Source organism: Ctenopharyngodon idella, chromosome 7 (assembly GCF_019924925.1).
Source record: "Ctenopharyngodon idella isolate HZGC_01 chromosome 7, HZGC01, whole genome shotgun sequence".
NCBI lineage: Eukaryota > Metazoa > Chordata > Actinopteri > Cypriniformes > Xenocyprididae > Ctenopharyngodon > Ctenopharyngodon idella.
The window spans coordinates 7,441,287-7,461,973 of NC_067226.1; the positions used below are offsets into that span (position 1 = coordinate 7,441,287).

General features: G+C 37.5%; 1 protein-coding gene across 1 annotated transcript in view; it reads left to right on the plus strand.

Moving 5' to 3' along the window:
* The window catches only part of mybpc3 (myosin binding protein C3), a 38,487-nt gene extending 17,800 nt beyond the window's left edge, over positions 1 to 20,687 (plus strand). The window contains exons 17-33 of the mRNA XM_051900961.1: positions 1,002 to 1,168; positions 2,489 to 2,654; positions 4,181 to 4,287; positions 4,393 to 4,422; positions 4,580 to 4,719; positions 6,059 to 6,218; positions 6,656 to 6,760; positions 7,037 to 7,225; positions 9,567 to 9,701; positions 10,428 to 10,595; positions 11,031 to 11,119; positions 11,745 to 11,940; positions 12,152 to 12,291; positions 16,026 to 16,185; positions 16,362 to 16,498; positions 17,046 to 17,232; positions 20,339 to 20,687. Coding sequence (XP_051756921.1) covers positions 1,002 to 1,168; positions 2,489 to 2,654; positions 4,181 to 4,287; positions 4,393 to 4,422; positions 4,580 to 4,719; positions 6,059 to 6,218; positions 6,656 to 6,760; positions 7,037 to 7,225; positions 9,567 to 9,701; positions 10,428 to 10,595; positions 11,031 to 11,119; positions 11,745 to 11,940; positions 12,152 to 12,291; positions 16,026 to 16,185; positions 16,362 to 16,498; positions 17,046 to 17,232; positions 20,339 to 20,370 — 2,308 coding nt within the window. The 3' untranslated portion in view covers positions 20,371 to 20,687. The remainder of the gene's footprint in view (positions 1 to 1,001; positions 1,169 to 2,488; positions 2,655 to 4,180; positions 4,288 to 4,392; positions 4,423 to 4,579; positions 4,720 to 6,058; positions 6,219 to 6,655; positions 6,761 to 7,036; positions 7,226 to 9,566; positions 9,702 to 10,427; positions 10,596 to 11,030; positions 11,120 to 11,744; positions 11,941 to 12,151; positions 12,292 to 16,025; positions 16,186 to 16,361; positions 16,499 to 17,045; positions 17,233 to 20,338) is intronic.

A 20,687-nucleotide genomic window follows, 5' to 3' on the forward strand; every position in this document is an offset into this window, starting at 1 on the left:
ATTGTCTGATACTGTTCACATGAGCAGCATAATGCATACGTGTGATGCTGACACATGAGCCGGCCAATAATTCGTCGTTGTTCTGAGGTAAACCCTGAAGCTCTGCGCTGTGTCTAATGTAAACAGCGTAGGAGAATTACAGGGTAGAGAAGGGATTTTTGTTTTGTTTTTGTGCACAAAAATATTCTCATCGCTTCATAACATTTTCATAACAGTGGTTCAACTTCATAAGGTTGAACCACTGTAGACACCATGACTATTTTAACGATGTCTTTACTACTTTTCTGGACCTTTAATGTGTTATTACGTTGCTTTCTTTGGGGGATCAGAAACCTCTCGGATTTCAACAAAAAAGTTTTAATTAGTGTTCCGAAGATAAACGGTTTTACAGGTTTGGAACGACATGAGGGTGAGTAATTAATGACAGAAATTTAATTTTTGGGTGAACTAACCCTTTAATTTCAGTGAAGTTTTATAGATTTTAAAGTCAAAATTAAATTAATCTATTTTGTAAATGCATGCTATAGAATGTATTGTGAACCATTCATCCATTATTTTTTTGTTTTGACATGATGTTTAATTAAAATATCATAATATGATCTTCTGGTGAAAACGACAGACTTCTCCAATTATTTAGTCCACTAAAACCCCGTCCCTTCTTACAATCAACTGCAAGCTCGCATTCATTTTTTTATGTCAAAATCCAATCAACAATCGAATACATTTTTGTCTTTATCGATAAGCTGTTACACTCGAAAGTATGCCAGAATACAGACGAAAAGATCTGTCGCTACTTTCATTTTGTAATGACTTTAAGTTTTGAATAACTTATAATTCAAATGAACCCTAACACAAATATATAAGTGTATAGTATATAATATATATAATAGTATATAATATATAGTGTATGAGTTTGAATAGTAAATTGCAATTCAATGAGATGCTGACTGAAGTATTAAATTAATGAATATTAACAAATTGCAAACCTCTGACTTGTACAGGGAGAAAGATGGTGTGGAACTCACCCGAGATGAGTCCTTCAAGTATCGCTTCAAGAAAGATGGATGTAAGCATGTCCTTATCATTAATGATGTGACCAAGGAGGACTGTGGACACTACCGGGTGAAAACCAATGGAGGGCAATCATTAGCAGAGCTCATGGTTCAGGGTAAATATCTGACTTTTGATAGTTTCAAGGCCTCTGATATTTGCAGATTTGTAATATAACTTGTTGAACGATTTCTGCCTTTGATACTGGAAGGGATGAAAAATGTATGTAAATATATATATATATATATATATATATATATTTTGCACATGGCAGTCGTTAAGGTTTCAAATATTTAGGGTGTGAAACTAGTTCTAAGTCCGCAGGTCATGATTTGGGTTCAATACATCTAAGAGTTCTTCATTCTTCACTCCTCCCTTAAACCTCACCCACTCATGGCCATGTCATTCAAACTTCACCTCTTGTCAGTTCAGAAAACATGGCCACCGACACTTCTGTACAAGGTTACCACTCCAGTGCCCACATGCCAGCTATTGTTAGACCGCCTGACCCATATATTTTAACAGGGCAGATGACTCCGTCTGTTCCTCTCTCACTCTCTCTTTCTGTCATTGTCACACACCACTCCATCTATCGCTTTTAATAGCATCTAAGAAAGATTTATGACTCATTCCCTTTCTTTCCATTTCTTTTTATTGTTTGTTTCTGTCACTTTCATACTCTCTTATCTCCCTCCTTCATTCTGTCTCCTATTCTGAGTCTTCAAGCATGTATAACACTTTGCAAGCAAACTGATACCCAGGTGTGTCTGCTACCAGGTTGTCTGTGCTTTTGATCAAGTACAAGAAGTGCCAAGAAAAAAAAAAGCAATCCTGTAACTCTACTAGGCTGCGGTGGGATTACCTTTTTTTTGTGTACCCCACCTCTCTTTATTGCAATCTTAAAGGGATAGTTCATCCAAAAATGAATCATTTACTTACCTGTATGTCGTTTCAAACCCATTCGATTTTCTTTGTTCCGTAAACCACAGCAGGCACAATTGTCATGCTGTTCTTTTCCATTCACTGAATGCAAATGGTGAACAAGTGTTGTCAAGCTCTGAGAATAACAAAACACCATATGAGAACATGGATATTTCATTTTATACATCTAACCCTTGATTTTGCTATATTCTCTTATGTATTTAAAACATAACAAACATTTAACTTACATAAATCCCTTACAAAAATGGTACCATATCAGATGATTAAACTATGGTACTGAAGAAATACTATAATCACATACTATAGTGTTTACATGCTACCTTTTTATATGCTACTGTATTTCCATTTTACTATCATGATACATCCAAACATGGTATGTTGTTTTTGATGGGAACATACGCTAGAATAGAATTTGTGGTATAATGTGGTAAGCATCCATATTTAGTTTTTGGTCATGTGTGATGACATAGTGCTCTCTTTGACCTCTGACCTTTAGAGAAAGAGCTAGAGGTCTATCAAAACATTGCTGACCTGACTGTGAAGGCCAAAGACCAGGCTGTGTTCAAATGTGAGGTTTCTGATGAAAATGTTAAAGGCATCTGGTACAAGAATGGAGTGGAGGTGAAACCTGATGCCAGAACTAATATCACACACATTGGCAGGTGAGTGTTACTTTACTAGTGAACTGGAGACGTGTATATATAATGTCTGTGCACTCATTTAATAAGACTAGTTGTAGTCAGCATAAATGTTTAGCATATACCATTTCATCACACACCCACGATCTGGTTTATGACAGCTCTTAGCTGTGTTACTGGTTCTGGTTGAGCACCTTACTCAAATAATCTAGAAACTACTCTACTGAAACAATACTAAGATTAAGCTAAACTGAATGGTAGCCAAAAAATGTAATGTTATCTACTGTAACTCAGCCTACAAAAACTGTATACTGGCAAAAACAAAACAGCTCTAAAAGGATGAAACAATGTAATAAAATAGTGTAATATTATTCATAGACTAATATTCGTAAAACAATATTAGTAAAATAAAATTAAAATTATAAAATTTAAATGTAAAAGTGTGAACTCCCTTTGAAAAAGTATGCAACACCATTGTAGGCCTATACATGGTATACAATATGAGGATGTGCAATGTTAGAGCCTGTTCTCGACTTTATACAAATATCAAGCGAAAAACGTTTTAAAATATATGCAAATATTTAATTTGTAATAATATTTTGCAATATTACTGTTTTTACTGTATTTTTTATTAAATACAGCCTTGGTGAGCATAAGAGACTTCTTTCAAAAACATAAAAAATTGTAATGTTTCCAAATTTTTTGACTGGTACTGTATCTTTGCTTAGGTCATTCAGAAACAAAACTCGCCTCTTTCCAACTGCTAGAGTCCTCCTCTGCATTAAATGCTAGAATGAGACGGTCTATTAAGTTCGCATGGTGAACTGACACGTTCTCGCCCCCATGGTCACGGCACGAAAATACTATTAAAACATATTTTTGGAAAAATACTTTGTATTAAAAATCTTTATAATATTATAACCGTCTTTCTATTAATACAATACAGTGAATGACAACTGTATGTGGTCTCACAGTGGCTTACATTATTGGCGGTTTAGTGTTAAGTGATTAATTTACACCAAAACAAAAAATAACATGTATGCCTTCATCTCCAAAAATATTATTTTTGTCTTACATTTCATAATGATCTCAGACAAGCTCTGTGCAGATTTGTTTTCCGTCAGTTCTTTTTTTGTTAATTGGAATGTGTGCAAAGGATTTTGGGTGATTTAAGGATGCGAAGAATACACTTGATGCATCCTTCAAAATGAGCTGAATGAAGGACGCGCAACAAAGGCAGCCATCCAAGGATCCTTCAAATTGAAATGGCCTTCAGCGGCGCTTGATGATGTGGCAGTCGAGAAATGCAGACTTACTAGGACACATTCTTAATCAAAGCAGACAAACAAAAGAGAAACTTCACAAAATTGTCATTGTCAGAGAAAATGTAGCATTGTAACAAGTGCCTACACCAGGTCCCTTCTTAATTAACAAAAGCTACAGGATTTTAAAAAATATAGACGTTACAACCTCACTTCATTATTTGTTACTACTGCACAACACTGCTGAGATGTTTATATTGTAAAGTTAATTTATATATTTATATTCAGGATTCATAAGCTCACCATTGATGACGTGAAGCCAGAGGATGAGGGTGACTACACCTTCGTACCTGAAGGCTATGCCTTTAATCTCTCTGCCAAGCTCAACTTTTTAGGTAGCCTACTTTCTCTTGTTTAATTATTACTGACGAATGTATGTTTAAACTCTTTTTTTTTTATTTCTATGCCGTTGTTTTTCAAATTATGTTTTGTCTTTACAGAGGTCAAGATTGACTTTGTTCCTCGCCAAGGTAAAAAAAAAAAAAGAACAGCATCAATAATAATTTATCAATCATGTAATGTTTTTCTGGGAACAACATTAAATCATAAATGCACTTTGTTTGACTGGTGTCATACAGTACATTCTTAAGGTGTGTGTCAACAAACTTCTCTCTTGTTTACTTTAAGATCCTCCCAAGATTCATCTGGACTGCATGGGCCGCACCGCTGACTCCACAATCTTGGTTGTGGCTGGAAACAAACTGCGACTAGATGTACCAATTACTGGAGATCCTGCCCCCACTGTGGTTTGGACAAAAGGAGAAAAGGTAAGAGTGAGTCATTAAATTTTGTCTAGTATCGATTTTTATCCAATCCTTGTCTGAGCGAATAGGTCTGGGCTGCATTTCCCAAAAGCATTGTAGGCCTAAGTAGATTGTAGTAACCTTTGGCAACAATAGTCTGTACGATCTACTTGCTTTTGGGAAATGTAGCCCTGGTCAGTTACTGCAGAATAGTCCAACCTACACTAAACGTTTCCTTTAGAATGTTATTTAGTTAGAAAATCATTTTTATTTGAGGACAAATACTGTTTTTTGAATTCATCTGCAGTTTGTGGTGTACTGTAATTCTTTATGATTTGCCATGTTGTTGCAAATGTAACAGGAGATCCAGCATGTGGGCTTCAGAAGCCTTGACAGGTAGGTACTGTAACATCTCCCAAACATAATCAGAAAGTCTTGTCGAGGCTCACTGGGACTGGGAGGTTTGTGCTGAGATGGGAGGTTGACACTTCAGTTTCTCACACTTAACCCCTGACCTGGTTGCCATGGCTTCACAGCTTCTGCTTTGCTCATGTAGGGTAGCTCTAAGGAGGGAGAGTCGCGTCCTGAACCGAGGCACACATGGACAGTGAAGAACGGTGAAGTGAGTTTGGGCCTTAACAATCCCCGACTGCTTGGACAGTGTACATTATCCTGTGTCTTATATGCTTCTTGCTTTGGCTGTGATGTTGGATGTCTTGTTATTGACCCATGCTGCATGATGATGCAGTCTTGATCGATTTAATCCAGGGAGACACTCCATGGGAACTCATGATCATATATATAGTCAATATCTAATAGTACTTCATTTAATAGTGTTTCATTTTTTTATTGTTTAGTGCGGTTTAGTGCAGTTTAGTTCTTTCTTCTCTACTTTAACTGTGGTTTGTCTTTCCCTGGGTACAAAGGAAACAAGCTGCTCTAACATTAACACAAGCATCACTTTGACACACAACTCATCATACTTGTGAGATCTTGACACTGCTACAAAGCATCAAGTGTTTCACACACACCGCACACTACTCTGTAGAATACTGTGTCTACAAGGTGAGTGCGTCTTTCATGATTTCAAGTTCATAAAGTATAAAGTTTGAAAATAAAAGGTAAGCATCTTCCGTTCATAGGAACTAGGGGAGGTATTTAACAGGTAACGTACAGTATAATATCTGAGATTTCAGATATCTGTAGTATCTATGCGTGTTTTGGTATTATATTAGATCTTTCTCCATGATCTATTCTTCATTGCCTGGTTTTGAAAATTCAGAGTTGAATGTGAGGGCCTGTGACTGATCCAGATTGAAAACCACTGACCATTTTTAACAAGTGGTTTTGATTGGTCAATCAGGTGCTGACAGACTCACATGGGCGTGTCCATGTGGAGAGTAGCAAAGGCCATTGCATCTTCACCATTGAGGGGGCGGAGCGTCAGGATGAGGGCGTGTACTCTGTCATTGTACGCAATCCTGCTGGAGAGGATACAGCTGACATTAATGTCAAAGTTGTTGGTAAGCTTTATTAAATCTCATTACGGTGGGTACATTTCGCAGCTGTTCTCCGGGAGGCTTAAGTTAGGCCCTAATTTCATTACGGGCCATGTTGCAACACCCTGTTGTACGTGAATTCAGAAAGCTCTTTAGATTGCTTAGAAGAGTTCTAGGGATTTTCATGACTGCTCGCACACTTTAGAACTACACTTTTTTTTTTTTTTTTAGATAATAAAATAAAATGCATAAAAAGGCCACAAACTGAACTGTCCAGATCTCTTTCTGGCCATTTATTATCACTCTGTTTGTATTGCCATTATGAGGTTTGCAGGACATTCAAATGAATAGCAGAGTGCTGCCATTTGAGAGCAAAATGCCTTTGATGTAACTGTATATTAGCTGTACCGCACTTTGACCCTTATGAAGAAATGGACTGACTGCACTTTAATGTTTTACAGATGTGCCAGACCCACCTGAAGCTCCCAGAATCCTTAGCGTTGGTGAAGATTCTTGTATTGTCCAATGGGATCCCCCACTCTTTGATGGTGGTCAGCCAGTCATAGGTGACTTAACCTGACAGTACACAGTGTTACTATACATAGTTAATATAACAGTAAATCTTGTTGACATCGTCACATGTTGCTAGCAACTGTAAATTAGTTTTCTCAACCACTAACTTAACATAAACCCAATCTAACTTAAGTTAAGTGAAGTAACCTAGATATTCTGGAAAAATAACCTAATGAAAATGACCTAATAATATGACTGAAAATCTCCTTTTAAATGTGTACTTTATGAAAATGCATGATGACAACAGTGTGTTTTTAATGTCCTCTAAGGTTATGTCCTGGAAAGGAAGAAGAAAAAGAGCTATAGATGGATGAGACTTAATTTTGATCCTTATAAAGAGACTACATATGAGGCCAAGAGAATGATTGAGGGTGTGGCCTATGAGATGCGCATTTATGCAGTAAACGCCATCGGCATGTCACGCCCCAGTGCCGCCTCCCAGCCATTTGTGCCAGTTGGTGAGTTCCACTTCTTTGATTTATAACTTTACTTATGCATTACGGACACGTTTGTTTCCCCTGCTGTTCTTTAAGCCTCTGTTACCATTATTTAAATGTAATAGGTAGTGGCTGTTGATCTCCAGACATGTAGAACGATTTAGACACATCTTGTCATCCATCTAATTGGTCCATTCAATAGGTTGTTGTGCTGTTAAAGTGGTCTGAAAAGATACTTTTCAGTTTACATAATTGACATCTTGATTTTCTTGCATATACTTTTTACTCATCTTTCACTTAATCTTTTAGTGAGCTGCGTTAAAAGCATTACTATCTGTGTAGACTGTTGTCTGTTACAAGACAGCTGATTAGGAAACTATCCTTGGCATCCTCCTCTATAAATAATGGCATGTTAAAACTCTGCAAAGCTGTATCTATGGCATTGTCTAAAGAGAGGAGGGGGCAGGACAGTGCACTTCCTTTGTTGCTTGCCCTGTCGTGTCACTTGGCCAGAGGAGAAGACCACAGCAGGTGTTGCAGAGCGGAGAGACTTTTTAGGAGGCTCTACTTGGAAAACATACCAGACTGTAGTGACCCAGAGGCAGAATGACCAAACCAATGCTCCCTAAGACTGCTGAGAAGAAGCCAGCTGAGGCACCGCCAGCTGATTCGGCGCCCGATGTCCCAGCAGAAACCAAAGAACCGGAGCCAGAAGCACCACTTCCAGAAGAAACTGCACAAGAGGCTAGTGCTGAAGCTCCTGTACCTCTAGGTGAAGAGGAGGCAGCTCCTGCTCCTCCTGAAGATGGAGCTTCTCCAACAGAAGCAGCGCCAACGGGACAGGAGGAGGTACCATCTACAGAAGTAGCCCCCCCACCAGAGCCGGAGCCAGAGCCTGAACCTGTTGGCAGTAGGCGTCTATTTCTAACAATCTTTTGGGGGGCTTACATCAGTCTTCACGACCTCTTTATATATCTTTTTATGGCTGTTTTGATGCATTATTGTCATTAACTTATTTCAAGAACCATTCACTGATGAATATGCCATTGAGAGGAATTAAATCCTAAACCAGTTTTATAATGCCTGTCGACATTTGATCAATGGCTGTTGTATTTGGCTTGGTCAGTGATATGCTTAAACTGTGGTTTTGTTGTATTGAACATGTAGGTTTTTACTATATGTATATGTCTTTGCATGAATTGTTGCATCCAAACGTTAGTAAAACGAAATTATGCAAGGTAAAGAAGGTCCATTGTCAATAGTGTAGTGATGTATGAAGCACAGCCCACTTCCAAAGTCACTTCCAAACCAAGCAGCTTTCTGTTGGTAAATGCATCAAAATTGTGTACTTGACCTGAATGCGAAATTTGCATATGATAATAATCTTTTGCCTTGAAGGGAAATTCCCTATTGTGCAAATTCCTATTGAAATGACTATAAAAATTGGCTGAACAATAGTAAATGTAACCACATCTTAAGGCCTGAATAAGTGCACTAAAACAAAGCCTGATCATTTTAATCTATTTATTTCAGGTTAAAAATCAATTGCCCTCATATTTACAGTGAGAAACGGTTGTTTACATTTCAAAGAAAAGTAACTGTACTCTAGATAACTTGGCTAGATAAGAATAGATGTTCTTGGATTTGCTGCAAGTTCAGTCTTCATAAATACAGTTTGACCTGGGCATGTCATTGACGCTTAAATATGGCACAAACATTTCAGACTGAAGCTTGCTTGCAAATCACAGCAGACAGCATGTATATCTTCAGGAGGCCCTTATAACCACTGACCTAGTCAAACTTAGACTCATTCAAGCAATATTGGTTATTCTTGTCAGTAACGAAAGGCTTACTGTGAAAATAAGTGGAGATGAACCTCACACAAGTGAGGTTGCTTCCATAGTTTCCATGGCTGCTTGGCTTGTGACAATGCTATGCTCTTCTCACATTGTTCAGTGAGATTTTACTGGAGACCGCGGTGACAAGTCCAGGTAAATCCAGCCATGCAGTAAAAAGTCTTCAGTACTATCTCTGTATTTGATGGCTTAGTAACAGTATATAAATGTAATACAGCAAATGTGTGCACTCAAAATACATCATACATGCAAGGGTTTTCCTTGCAATCAGCTGGCAAAGCTAATCTTTAATACAAAAGCCTTTCAGAGTGGCTAGATGCAAAAATGCAAACCAGTGGATTGGCATTGAATGGAAAGACAATATATAGTGTAAGGTGAGCTTTTCCAACAGTTTCACGATGCATTTACTCCAGCTGCAGATACAAGGCAAATGCTACTTGAACAAAACTTTATACAATAACATCTTTCTTTATACAAGAACGTCTTTTCATTCTTTCATTCTATAGCTCCTACCAGCGAGCCCACTGGCCTGTGTGTTGATGACATCAGTGATACCACTATCTCACTGAAATGGAGGGCTCCAGAGAGGATAGGCTCAGCTGAGCTTGAAGGCTATGGGGTTGAGTACTGCAAGGAAGGCTGTAAGTCAAAGTCAAAGGCTCAGCTAAATTAGCAAACCCACGGATTCCACAGAATTGCTTTAAATGTGTTTATCAAGAAAGTACACTACTGTTTAGAATTTTGGGGTTGGTACGTTTTTTTAAAAAATGTTTTTGAAAGCAGTCTCTTTTGCTCACCAAGGCTGCATTTTTAAAATAAAAAAAAAAAAACAGCAAAAACAGAAATATTCTGAACTATTATTACTGTTTTCTATTTTAATATATTTTTCAATGTCATGTATTCATATGATGGCAAAGCTGAATTTTCAGCAGTTATTACTCCAGTCTTCAGTGTCATGTGATCCTTCAGAAGTCATTCTAATTTGCTGATTTGGTGCTCAAGAAACATTTCTTCTTATCAGTGTTGAAAACATTTTTTTTCTTTGATTAATAGAAAGTTCAAAATAGCAGTTTTCATTTGAAACAGAAAATGTTAGTAAATGTATGTAAATGTATTTACTGTCCAAAAAAAAAAAAAACCCCCACAAACATTTTGAACAGTAGGGTAGCTTCAGCCTAGTGATATATTTCTATGAAAATTAATTTATATCAAACCTATTTTACATAGACTCATGCTACAATGCACTAGTATTTATCTCTTATTTTTAGCAATTTGGGTGTAAAAGCATATTATTTTTAATTGCATCAAAATGCTTTTTAGAATAAATCCTCAATATTCTGTCTGAAACCTTCATTTCATCTCTATAGCTGATGAATGGATCCCTGCGTTTTCGGGTCTCACAGAAAGGACCTCTGTGATCATCCGTGACCTGCCAACTGGAGAGAAGATGCAGTTCCGTGTGAGGGCGTATAACATGGCAGGCCCAAGCCTTCCAGCCACATTGCAACAAGCAGTCACCATCCGTGAAATCATGCGTGAGTTACACAGAGAATCATCTTAAAATGTTAAGCTAGCCCATTTAAGGTCAACTTTTTGGATCATCACCCTAGGCCTAGGATACAAATCACAACGATTAGTTTTTGCACAGTGTGGACTGCTAGAGTTCATTGTTGATTCAATTCAGTTCAGTAGCAGTGTCGATGGGGGAGGGTGCGGTTCTTCTCTGGTCTACATATTGGCCTGTTCTCTGCATATAGATTGTCTTTACAGACATGATAAGTGAGGCCTCTTGCTACAGATGAGTCTACTTGAAAATAGACTGAAATTAAGTTTCATACAAACAAGCTTTATTTTTAAGTGAAGATCCATCTTTTGCATCGCATTACAGTCTGGTGTTGGGAAGGAAATGAGATGGAAAAGGGTAAGATAGGCTATTATATTCATGAATCACTTGCATTCTCTTATTGCAGAGCGGCCCAAAATCTGGCTCCCTCGTAACCTTCGTCAAACACTCATCAAGAAAGTAGGAGAAGCGATTAACCTGGTAATCCCCTTCCAGGTGAGAAAAGTCACCCTTCAGATTGTGGTTGTAACATGCAAATACCTAACAAAATTATGCCACAGAACACGTGAATAATTCATTTGAATCTCTTTCAAATGCAAACAATTTAGATTCATTTCTTGGCAGGTATCTCTCTGACTGCCACGAAAAGATCCAGCAAAGTTCTGTATTGCTGTGTCCAGCAGCATTATTTGTCACAGTATGAAACCATTGGCTGTCCTCTTTTGATGCAGACTTTGACCTCCAAAATCAGCCAGAGATTCAGTATTTGGCTAGACTGTAACTTGTCCACTTGTTTGTTTACAGAACCCAGTTTGTGAAACATAGATCTTCATCCTTTCACTCTATAAATACACTGAGCTCTATGGCTGAAATACAATGAAGGAGGCTGCATACAGATGGCAGTCAATGACACGAGTCTGAACAGCAGCTGTAGCACCCCTGTAGGGAACTCTAGTGCCCAAAACATCATCCATCCATCCATTCATCCATTCATCCGTCCATCCATCCATCCATCCATTTTTGACATAACATAAGTACTTGTTCTATGTGTTTTGTCAGTAAAATAGTTAGTGTCCAATGAGATGTCTTGACGCATTCTTCACCCCACCTCACTTTTAAGGGTAAACCACGACCTCAAGTAACCTGGACGAAAAACGATGAGCTTCTGGACCCTAAGCAGGTCAGCATACGCAACAGCGACACTGATACCATCCTCTTCATCAGGAGATCTGAGAGAAAGGATTCTGGGAAGTATGATGTTAAAGTGCAAATTGAGAATGTGGAGGACAAAGCCGAAGTGAATATACAGATTGTTGGTGAGTTACTAGGACATGTTTGTTATCATACACTGTCAGTTTAACTTGTACTTTTGACTAGATTTGACACAGTTGTGCAAAAATAACATGTAGTAATTACATGCAATGTTCACAGTTTACATTAACAGAATATGTTTTCTTCTATATAGTACTTGTGTCTTTGTTTAGATCAGTAAACATCAGAAAGTGTTTCGTTCTCTTCTATTGTCAGACCTGCCAGGCCCACCCCAAAATTTAAAGGTGGTGGATGTTTGGGGATTCAACGTTGCCCTGGAGTGGAAGCCACCCAAGGATAATGGCAACTGTGACATCACAGGCTACAGCATCCAGAAGGCTGACAAGAAAACCATGGTAAACCCAAACCTACAAACTAGGGGTTTTGCTGAAATTGAATCTGTTCTCTTTGATATTGAGTTATTCACACTGTATGTACTGTTAGAGAGCTCTGCTCCCCTGCTGAGCACTGTTAGTAGTCAAACTCAGGCTCAGAGCAAGAATTTGAAAAAAATGAGAGTTAGTTGAGTTCGTAAGCCTCCCCACACTGAGAGCCTGCCATTGTCTATCTAAAGTAGTTAAGCTTGTGATCACTGTAATTGAGTAATGTATGTACACTATTCATCAGTGGCGCAGCATTGCAGGGACACTCTGAATTTATGGCCTCTCTTGTGACATACAGTTGGCCAGTGGCACTGAATTGTGGGCCAGAGGAACAGCATCCAGAACATCCAGTACCCAAAGCTCCAAAATGACCCCTACCACACACCACTCTAGAGCACCTGTGCCCCCTTCGGTGCAGGCATGCTGTAATCTTAGCCAACGGCCTTGCCCTGATTTAAGTGCTGTCATTATAGTGCTCTCTTTACCCCTTTGTACTCTTGAGCCACTAAAGTTAGCAGCTAAATAAAAAGCACCCGGTTTGGGTTTCACCTCACATTGTTACTAGAGCCAGTCTATTCCTCTCGCTGTGTCCAGAGCAGCAGGCAGGAAGACACAGAATTATCAGGTTTCACAGGACAATCTCAATCAGAAATTGGAGATGCTCTGCTGCTAAATATAAAAGCACTTTAGGCTGCAGGCCTTGGGGCACATTCATAGGCAGGCCATTTACCTGCTTCTACATCTACTGCTCCCACGGACATAGTTATGACACTTCGGCTTAATACATGTGCTAAGCGATCCTACAACATTTTCCCCATTGTCTATAACAATGGACAGAATGATTTTACAGTGGTATATTCAGACACCTGAGAGCCAAGTGACAAATTTTTCAATTAGCAAGGATAATTGGTGACATAGTATAGCCACATACTCACAATGAATATGCAGTGTTTATATACATTTTTATAGTTCAGCTGAAAAAACAAAGAAGAAAGAAAAGGATTAATTTAGTGAGGTTTCAGCTTCAAAATAAATTGTGCAAACATTTCTGAAAGAATAAACACATGGGCTACAACCATTTACATTACATTTATATTTAATCATTTAGCAGACAGCTTTTATCCAAAGTGATTTACAAATGAGGAGAGCAATAGAAGCAATCAAGCCAACAATAGGGCAGCCGTCTGCAAGTGTTGTGGCTAGTCCCAGTTAGTCTAGCACAGTACACATAGCAAGGTTATTTTTTTCTCTAAATATATATATATATAGAATTGTAAGTGCTAGTATTAATGGGTCAGGTGTTGAAGAAAAAGATACGTCTTCAGCAGTTTCTTGAAAATGGCTAAAAACTCAGCAGCTTGGGTTGAGTTAGGCAGGTCATTCCACCAGCTTGGAACAGTCAAGGTAAAGGTCTGTGAAAGTGATTTTGTGCCCCTTTGGGATGGCCGTTCACTTGCAGAACGCGAGCTTCTGGAGGGCACATAGGTGTGAAGTAGTGAGTTTAGGTAAAGAGCCAGTGGTTGTTCTGTAGGAAAACATCAGTGCCTTGAATTTGATGCGAGCGGCTATTGGCAATGTGGTCTGTGAAGACTGATCATCATTCACAACTCCAAGGTTCCTGGCTGTCCTGAATGGAGTTATAGTTAATGAACCTAGCTGAATGGAGAAGTTGTGATGAAGTTTTGGGTTGGCTGAGATCACAAGCAGTTCTGTCTTTGCAAGTTTGAGTTGAAGGTGGTGGTCCTTCATCCAGCAAGAAATGTCTGTCAGGCAGGCCGCGATGTGAGCAGCTACCGTCGGATCATCTGGCTGGAATGAGAAGTAGAGTTGTGTGTCATCAGCGTAGCAGTGATAGGAAAAACCATGTTTCTGAATGACAGATCCTAGTGATGACATGTAGATGAAGAAGAGAAGTGGTCCAAGCACTGAGCCCTGAGGCACCCCAGTAGCTAGATGTTGTGATTTAAACACCTCACCCCTCCACAACCTACCTGAGAGGTAAGACTTGAACCATTGGAGTGCGGTTCCTGAGATGCCCTTCATCATGAGGGTTGACAGGAGGATCTGGTGGTTAACTGTGTCCAAAGCAGCAGACAGATCCAGCAGGATGAGTACTGAGGAAGTGGAAGCTCCTTTTACCAGTCTCAGAGCTTCAATAACTGAGAGCAGGACAGTCTCAGTTGAGGGGCTGCTTTTGAACACAGACTGGTTGTTGTCCAGGAGGTTGTTCTATGTTAGAAAGGTAGAGACTTGGTTGAACATGACTCGTTCAAGTGTCCGTGGGCGTGACGTCTTAGGCTGAGACTAGGTTACAAACAGCACAAAAGAAACATAAAACATGTACAAACAGTTAAGTCCAATGCAGCCCCTACCCTGCAATAAAAAAATTAATAAAAAAATAAGTATGATTAAAAAAACAAACAAAATAAAACATTTTAAATGCACTACTTTGCAAAATGTTGGGCTTTGTTAGATTTTTTTAATGTTTTGAAAATAAGTGTCTTATGCTCACCAAGACTGCATATATCTGTTTGAGAATACAGTAAAAACAGTAATATTGTGGTCGGCGCCGATAGCCTAGTGCAGTGGTTCCCAAAGTGGGGGTCGCGAGATGATTTCCAGAAGTAAAAAAAATAATAATAATTTAAACGATTAGAAATAGCATATTTTATCAATAATTGTAACAAAATGCTAAAAATAGTAGTTAAGTTAAAGTCAAAAACCATGCAAATAAAAAAAAGCCATCAACCTTTCGATTTTCCTTCCCCTTGACCGTGACTCCTGAGGTGATTACGACAGATTAACGACATATTAGCAACAGCATCAGTTGCAGCGGGTCAGTTTACAGCACCATGTTAAACATTCAGACGTGCACGTAGGTAATTCTTTTGGCTTTAAGCTTTGGATATTATTTTTGTCTAAATAAAACGTTGGTTAATATCGACCAAAAAAGACAACGCAGGGAGGACAGCGGAGGAGAGCGGAGAAGCACCACCGTCATGCCTTTGCAGTTCATATGCAGCACGCGCTATTGTGTTTTCACATATGCCGCGTTTGCAGTGCGCAACTGATCCATGGCTGTATATCACAAACACAACATTTACTTATTTTTATTTCAAATCCAAAAGTTGTTACTGAATATGGCTTGTCAGCATTGCGATTCTCTTTGTAAATACACTATATTTCATAGATGTCACGTTTAAACGCACTACATTTAAACGTTTTATTCATTTCATTACTTTATATTTATATGAAGTAATACTTTAGAATTATATATTATGTTGCTCACGCAAGTGGCAAAACATTTAAACGTAAGCTTTATGTTAAAATCAAAAACATTTTAAATTAAAACTTAAAATAGACAAAAACAGGCGACTCTCGTCTTTTCTTTCCTTTTAAATCTGTTTACAAGAAATCCATCAGGTCATAAAGAACTTTGTTTTTTCACCTTTACGAAGAGACGAGTGCTATTGTCTCCTTGTTCACCTAAATGCCTGGTAAGGTGTCATTTTCCTTGCTTTACCCGAGGCAAAAAAAAAAAGCCATGTGTAAACTGTGTAACAGAGCCTTTAAATTATATGCATCTATGGTGAAATTACTAGTTTTTTCGCAGTTTTTTACTAGTTTTTAATCACGGTAAAGGATGTCTCACAATGTGGTACACAATATATGACTACGTTTATGTGTTTTTTTTCTTTTCTTGGCAGGAATGGTACACTGTGTATGATCAGTATCGTCGCACAAACTGTGTGGTGTCAGACCTGATCATGGGGAATGAGTATGTGTTTCGTGTGTATGCCATAAACATGGTGGGTCTGAGTCCAGAGCCTTGCCTTTCCAAAGACAGTGCCTACATCCAGAAAACAGGTGACCATTTGTGCCCAGATACACTAGATTCTCATGCCTTCTCACTAGTATGCAGTGTAGACAGCAAGAATACTTTTGCTAGAAACTGATGGTTAGACTGTTAATATTTAAAGTCTTTCTAATTCCCATGTGGCTTACCCAGATCTCCTGATAAAATGTTTTGGTTCTCTTTACAGGCATTGTGTATAAGCATCCTTCCTACAAAGAGCATGATTTCTCTGAGGCCCCCAAGTTCACACATCCTCTCGTGAGTCGCTCAGTTATATCCGGATACAATGCTACACTCAGCTGCTCCGTAAGAGGCATCCCTAAGGTGAGCATGTGTGACCTTAATATCAATGGTTATGCACCGTATAGCCAAAAGTATGAGCACACCAAAATATCACACTCATTTGTGCTTGTTTAGCATTTCATTTCAAATTGAAATGAATGTAACTGTGGGCTTCTGCTCTCATTCAGACACAAAAACATCAGTGAGGTCACTAATGGGGTCTGGCTCACAGTCGGCATTACAATTCATCCCAAAAGCCCTCAATTTGTTCACAAGAATATTGTCATGCTGAAGCAGAAAGGCCCAACCTGTTAAGAGTTCAAATTAGTCTATTTATTTTTGACCATGTAGTTCAAATGACAAAAATACAGAATCATATTACCCTGCTCTTGAAATGCTCTTTGTTCTGTTTTACACATAATTCTGATAAATATTATATATTATAAGCTAGTATGTTAACCCAGATGTTAGCTGTTTTTTTTTTTTTTTTTAAGTAATAGATTTGGATAGCTATCTTATTTATCATAATGTTTATGTAAGAAAATTGTAAAGATAATCTGTTTCTAAACCATCTTATTTTTTTGTGCAGCCTAAAATCACATGGTACAAAAACAAGATGGACATTACAAATGAGGCCAAGTATCGTATGTTCAGCAATCAGGGTGTGCTGACTCTGGAGATCCGTAAGCCGTGTCCGTTTGATGGAGGTGTGTACATGTGTAAGGCGGTCAACTCCAGCGGAGAAGACATAGTAGAATGCAAACTGGAAGTTCGCCGTAAGTACTTGTCTCTAGCTCAAGACCTACTGAGAGATTTACTCAGCATCATTTGATGATAAAATTCTCTCATTGTTATACTGTATATTGAATATAAAATCTGATTTGTCTAGTAATTGCACTTCTGTTCAGAAGTTTGTTGTCAGTAAGATTTTTTAATGTTTTTGAAAGAAATATCTTATGCTCACCAGTGCTGAATTTATTTATGATTAAAATAAACTGACATATTACAATCAATAATCATACTGACCCCAAACTTTTGAATAGTACTTATATTAATGTGTAATCTTTTTTTTTTTTTTTTATGTTATTGTTGTCAATTAGGAATAGACATATTATTTTTAACATTCCTCAGTCTTGTATATTTCAGGGCATTCCACTTGGTAATATTTTTAAATTATTTTAACAAAAAGTCTCTTCTGCTCACTAAGGCTGCATTTATTTAATCCGAAATACAGAAAAAAAACGTAATACTGTGAAATAGTTTTCTATTTGAATATATTTTAAAATGTAATTTATTCCTGTGATGGTGAAGCTAAATTTTTAGCATCATTACTCCAGTCTTCAGTGTCACATGATCCTTCAGAAATCATTCTGATATGCTGCTTTTGTGCTCAAGAAACGTTTTTTTTTTTTTATCAATGCTGAAAACATTTTTTTTTTCAGGATTCTTTGATGAATAGAAAGTTCAAAAAACAGCATCTATCTGAAATGGAAAGCTTTTGTAACATTACAAGTGTCTTTACTGTCAATTTTGATAATTAAAAAAAAATTCTTACTGACCTCAAACTTTTGAATGGCAATGTATAATGTTATAAAAGCTTTCTATTTCAGATGCTGTTCTTTTGAACTTTCTATTCATCAAAGAATCCTAAAAAAAATTTACACAACTGCATATCAGAATGATTTCTGAAGGATCATGTGACACTGAAGACTGGAGTAATGATGCTGAAAATTCAGCTTTGCCATCGCAGGATAAGCTGCATTGTAAAAAGAAAATTTTGAAAGGTATAGTGTGTATAATTGTGAATGAATGAAACTCACCTGAATGACCAGTGAACATAAGAGTACAATCTTATGATTTTTAAAATGAAAGATATATGCTGAGACATACAGATCAAAATCCATCCATGTTGTATTAACATTTTATTTTATAAAATGTTAATACAGAGTGTGCTGTGTTAAAAAAAAAAAAAAAATCCTAGAACAGCAAACAAAATAAAGAAACGTGGATGACGTCCTGTTTTATTGTGGTTAATAACCCTTGGATTGGACCTAGAGGTGTGTCTGAAGGTCCAGAATGGATCTCTTTCTAGTGATCCATGATTCCTGATGTGTGTCACACTTTAATACTTCCTCCTTACTTCCTGTTTCCCATCACATTCCCTACCGCCCTCAGTCCCTCAGTCCGTGAGTAAACAGTAAGCTCAGGTTTGCTCTGTGTGAAATGTGTCCAAGGTAAGCATGACGGTGCCCCATGTGTTGCTATCACACCCACACTGCCTGCACTTTCATTAACAAAACACTCGACTGTCTCGGCTGTCTGTGTGCTTCTCAATACTGAAATCGATCGAACTCTGCCATCATCAAGGACATATCTATTCTCTAAAAGCATTGCTAGGAAAGGGAAAGCTTGCACTTGAGCACATACTTTGAAAAAGTTTGCTGAAACACCTGATGCACACGTTCATTCTCCTCCTATGATTTCGATCCAAACTTTTCAATCTGTAACTTTGTTTAGAAAAAAATATATTTAACCACATATAAGCAAGTATTCCACTTACATACACATATACTGTATGTTGGGTAACACTTTATTTTATAGTCCTGTTCCCCTTGTACATATTATGTGCTCATTATAGTAATTGCAATAACTGGGTAATAATTAGGTACTAACCCTGAACCTATATCCCTAAACCTAACCTTAACCCATGCTACCTTATATTACCCAGTACTTTCTTAGGTAAGTACACTGTAAATGTAATGTAAAATAAAGTGCAACCATATGTTGCTATGATGCCTATGTCCTTGCATCTGATCCTTGAATCCTTCCCTTGAGTCTTGAGACGGAGAAGGTAAATGCGATGTGAGGAAAGGACACAAGGAAGCACAATTAAAGAAATGAAGCACCCTTGGTCTGTGAGCCACCAGATGCTGACAGAACTAATATTAGTGTTGCACATACCGTTGAAGTACACCTCTGATCAAAAGTTTGGGCTCTGTAAGATTTTTTTAGTGTTTTTGAAAGAAACTCACCAATGTTACATTTATTTGATCAAAAAATACAGTAAAAACAATAATGTTGTCAAATATTATTGCAATCTTCAATAACTGTAATGGGAAAGATCATTTTTTAGCTTCATTACTCCAGGCTTCAGTGTCACATGATCTTTCAGAAATCATTCTAATGAATCATTCTATGCTGATTTGCTGCTAAAGAAACATTTCTTATTATTAGTGTTGTAAACAGTTGTGCTGCTTAATATTTTTGTGGAAACCGTAATACTTTTTTCCAGCATTATTTGATGATTAGAAAGCTCAAAAAAACATAATTTGAAATAGGAATCTTTTTTTTTTTAAAACAATTTTAAAGTCTTTACTGTCATTTTTGATCAATGTAATGTGTCTATGCTGAATAAAAGTATTAATTTCTTTAAAAATACATATATAATTTCTTTAAAAAAAACATAAATAAGTATAATAAAATCTTGCTGACACCAACCTTTTGAACAGATGTGTATATCTATACAATTTAAACAGGTGCACTAATCCATTTTTTTTTTCGTCTTGTAAGATTTAACTTATTGGACACTGAACATTTCCCCAGGTTATCTATCTAAACGTTTTTAAAGAATAATTCATTTCAAATTAACATAAAACTTCTTAACTCACAATGTCCAATACAGTTGTATGACAAAAATGGGTTCATACAATTTGCAGACGGTGCTCTGAAATGCATGCAGGTTTGTTGTAGATCACTCAGATGTATAATGAATTGTTTTAAACATCATTTAAGGTAACTTTTAGGTAATTCTACAGTGGTAGCCTTTTTTTCCCTTGTAAATGCAGGATGTAATCTAATAATGGTTCTTTCACTTCATCGCAGCTCAAATCACAAAAGAAGACATCAAGAAATGAGAGAGACGTAGTGGGTTTGGAGAAACTGTGACACTGTCCTTTTCCTGTCTTCTGTCCTGAAACTGATCCCTATGACATGTCCGTGATCAAATGACCGCGAAGAAATATTTCATTGTTTTTCTTTTGTTTGTGCTCCCCTTTTCTCACTCGCATCCCATGGTTTGTGCTTCGGTGTGATTTTTCTTTCTTTATTGCTTGGGTTCATTTTATTTCATTTCATTGTACTGTATTTAAGATCTCTGCTATAGGGTTTAGCATTTTCTCTTCACATTGTGATGTTATATAACATGCTAAATAAAGAGTTTTCATGAAGCTTA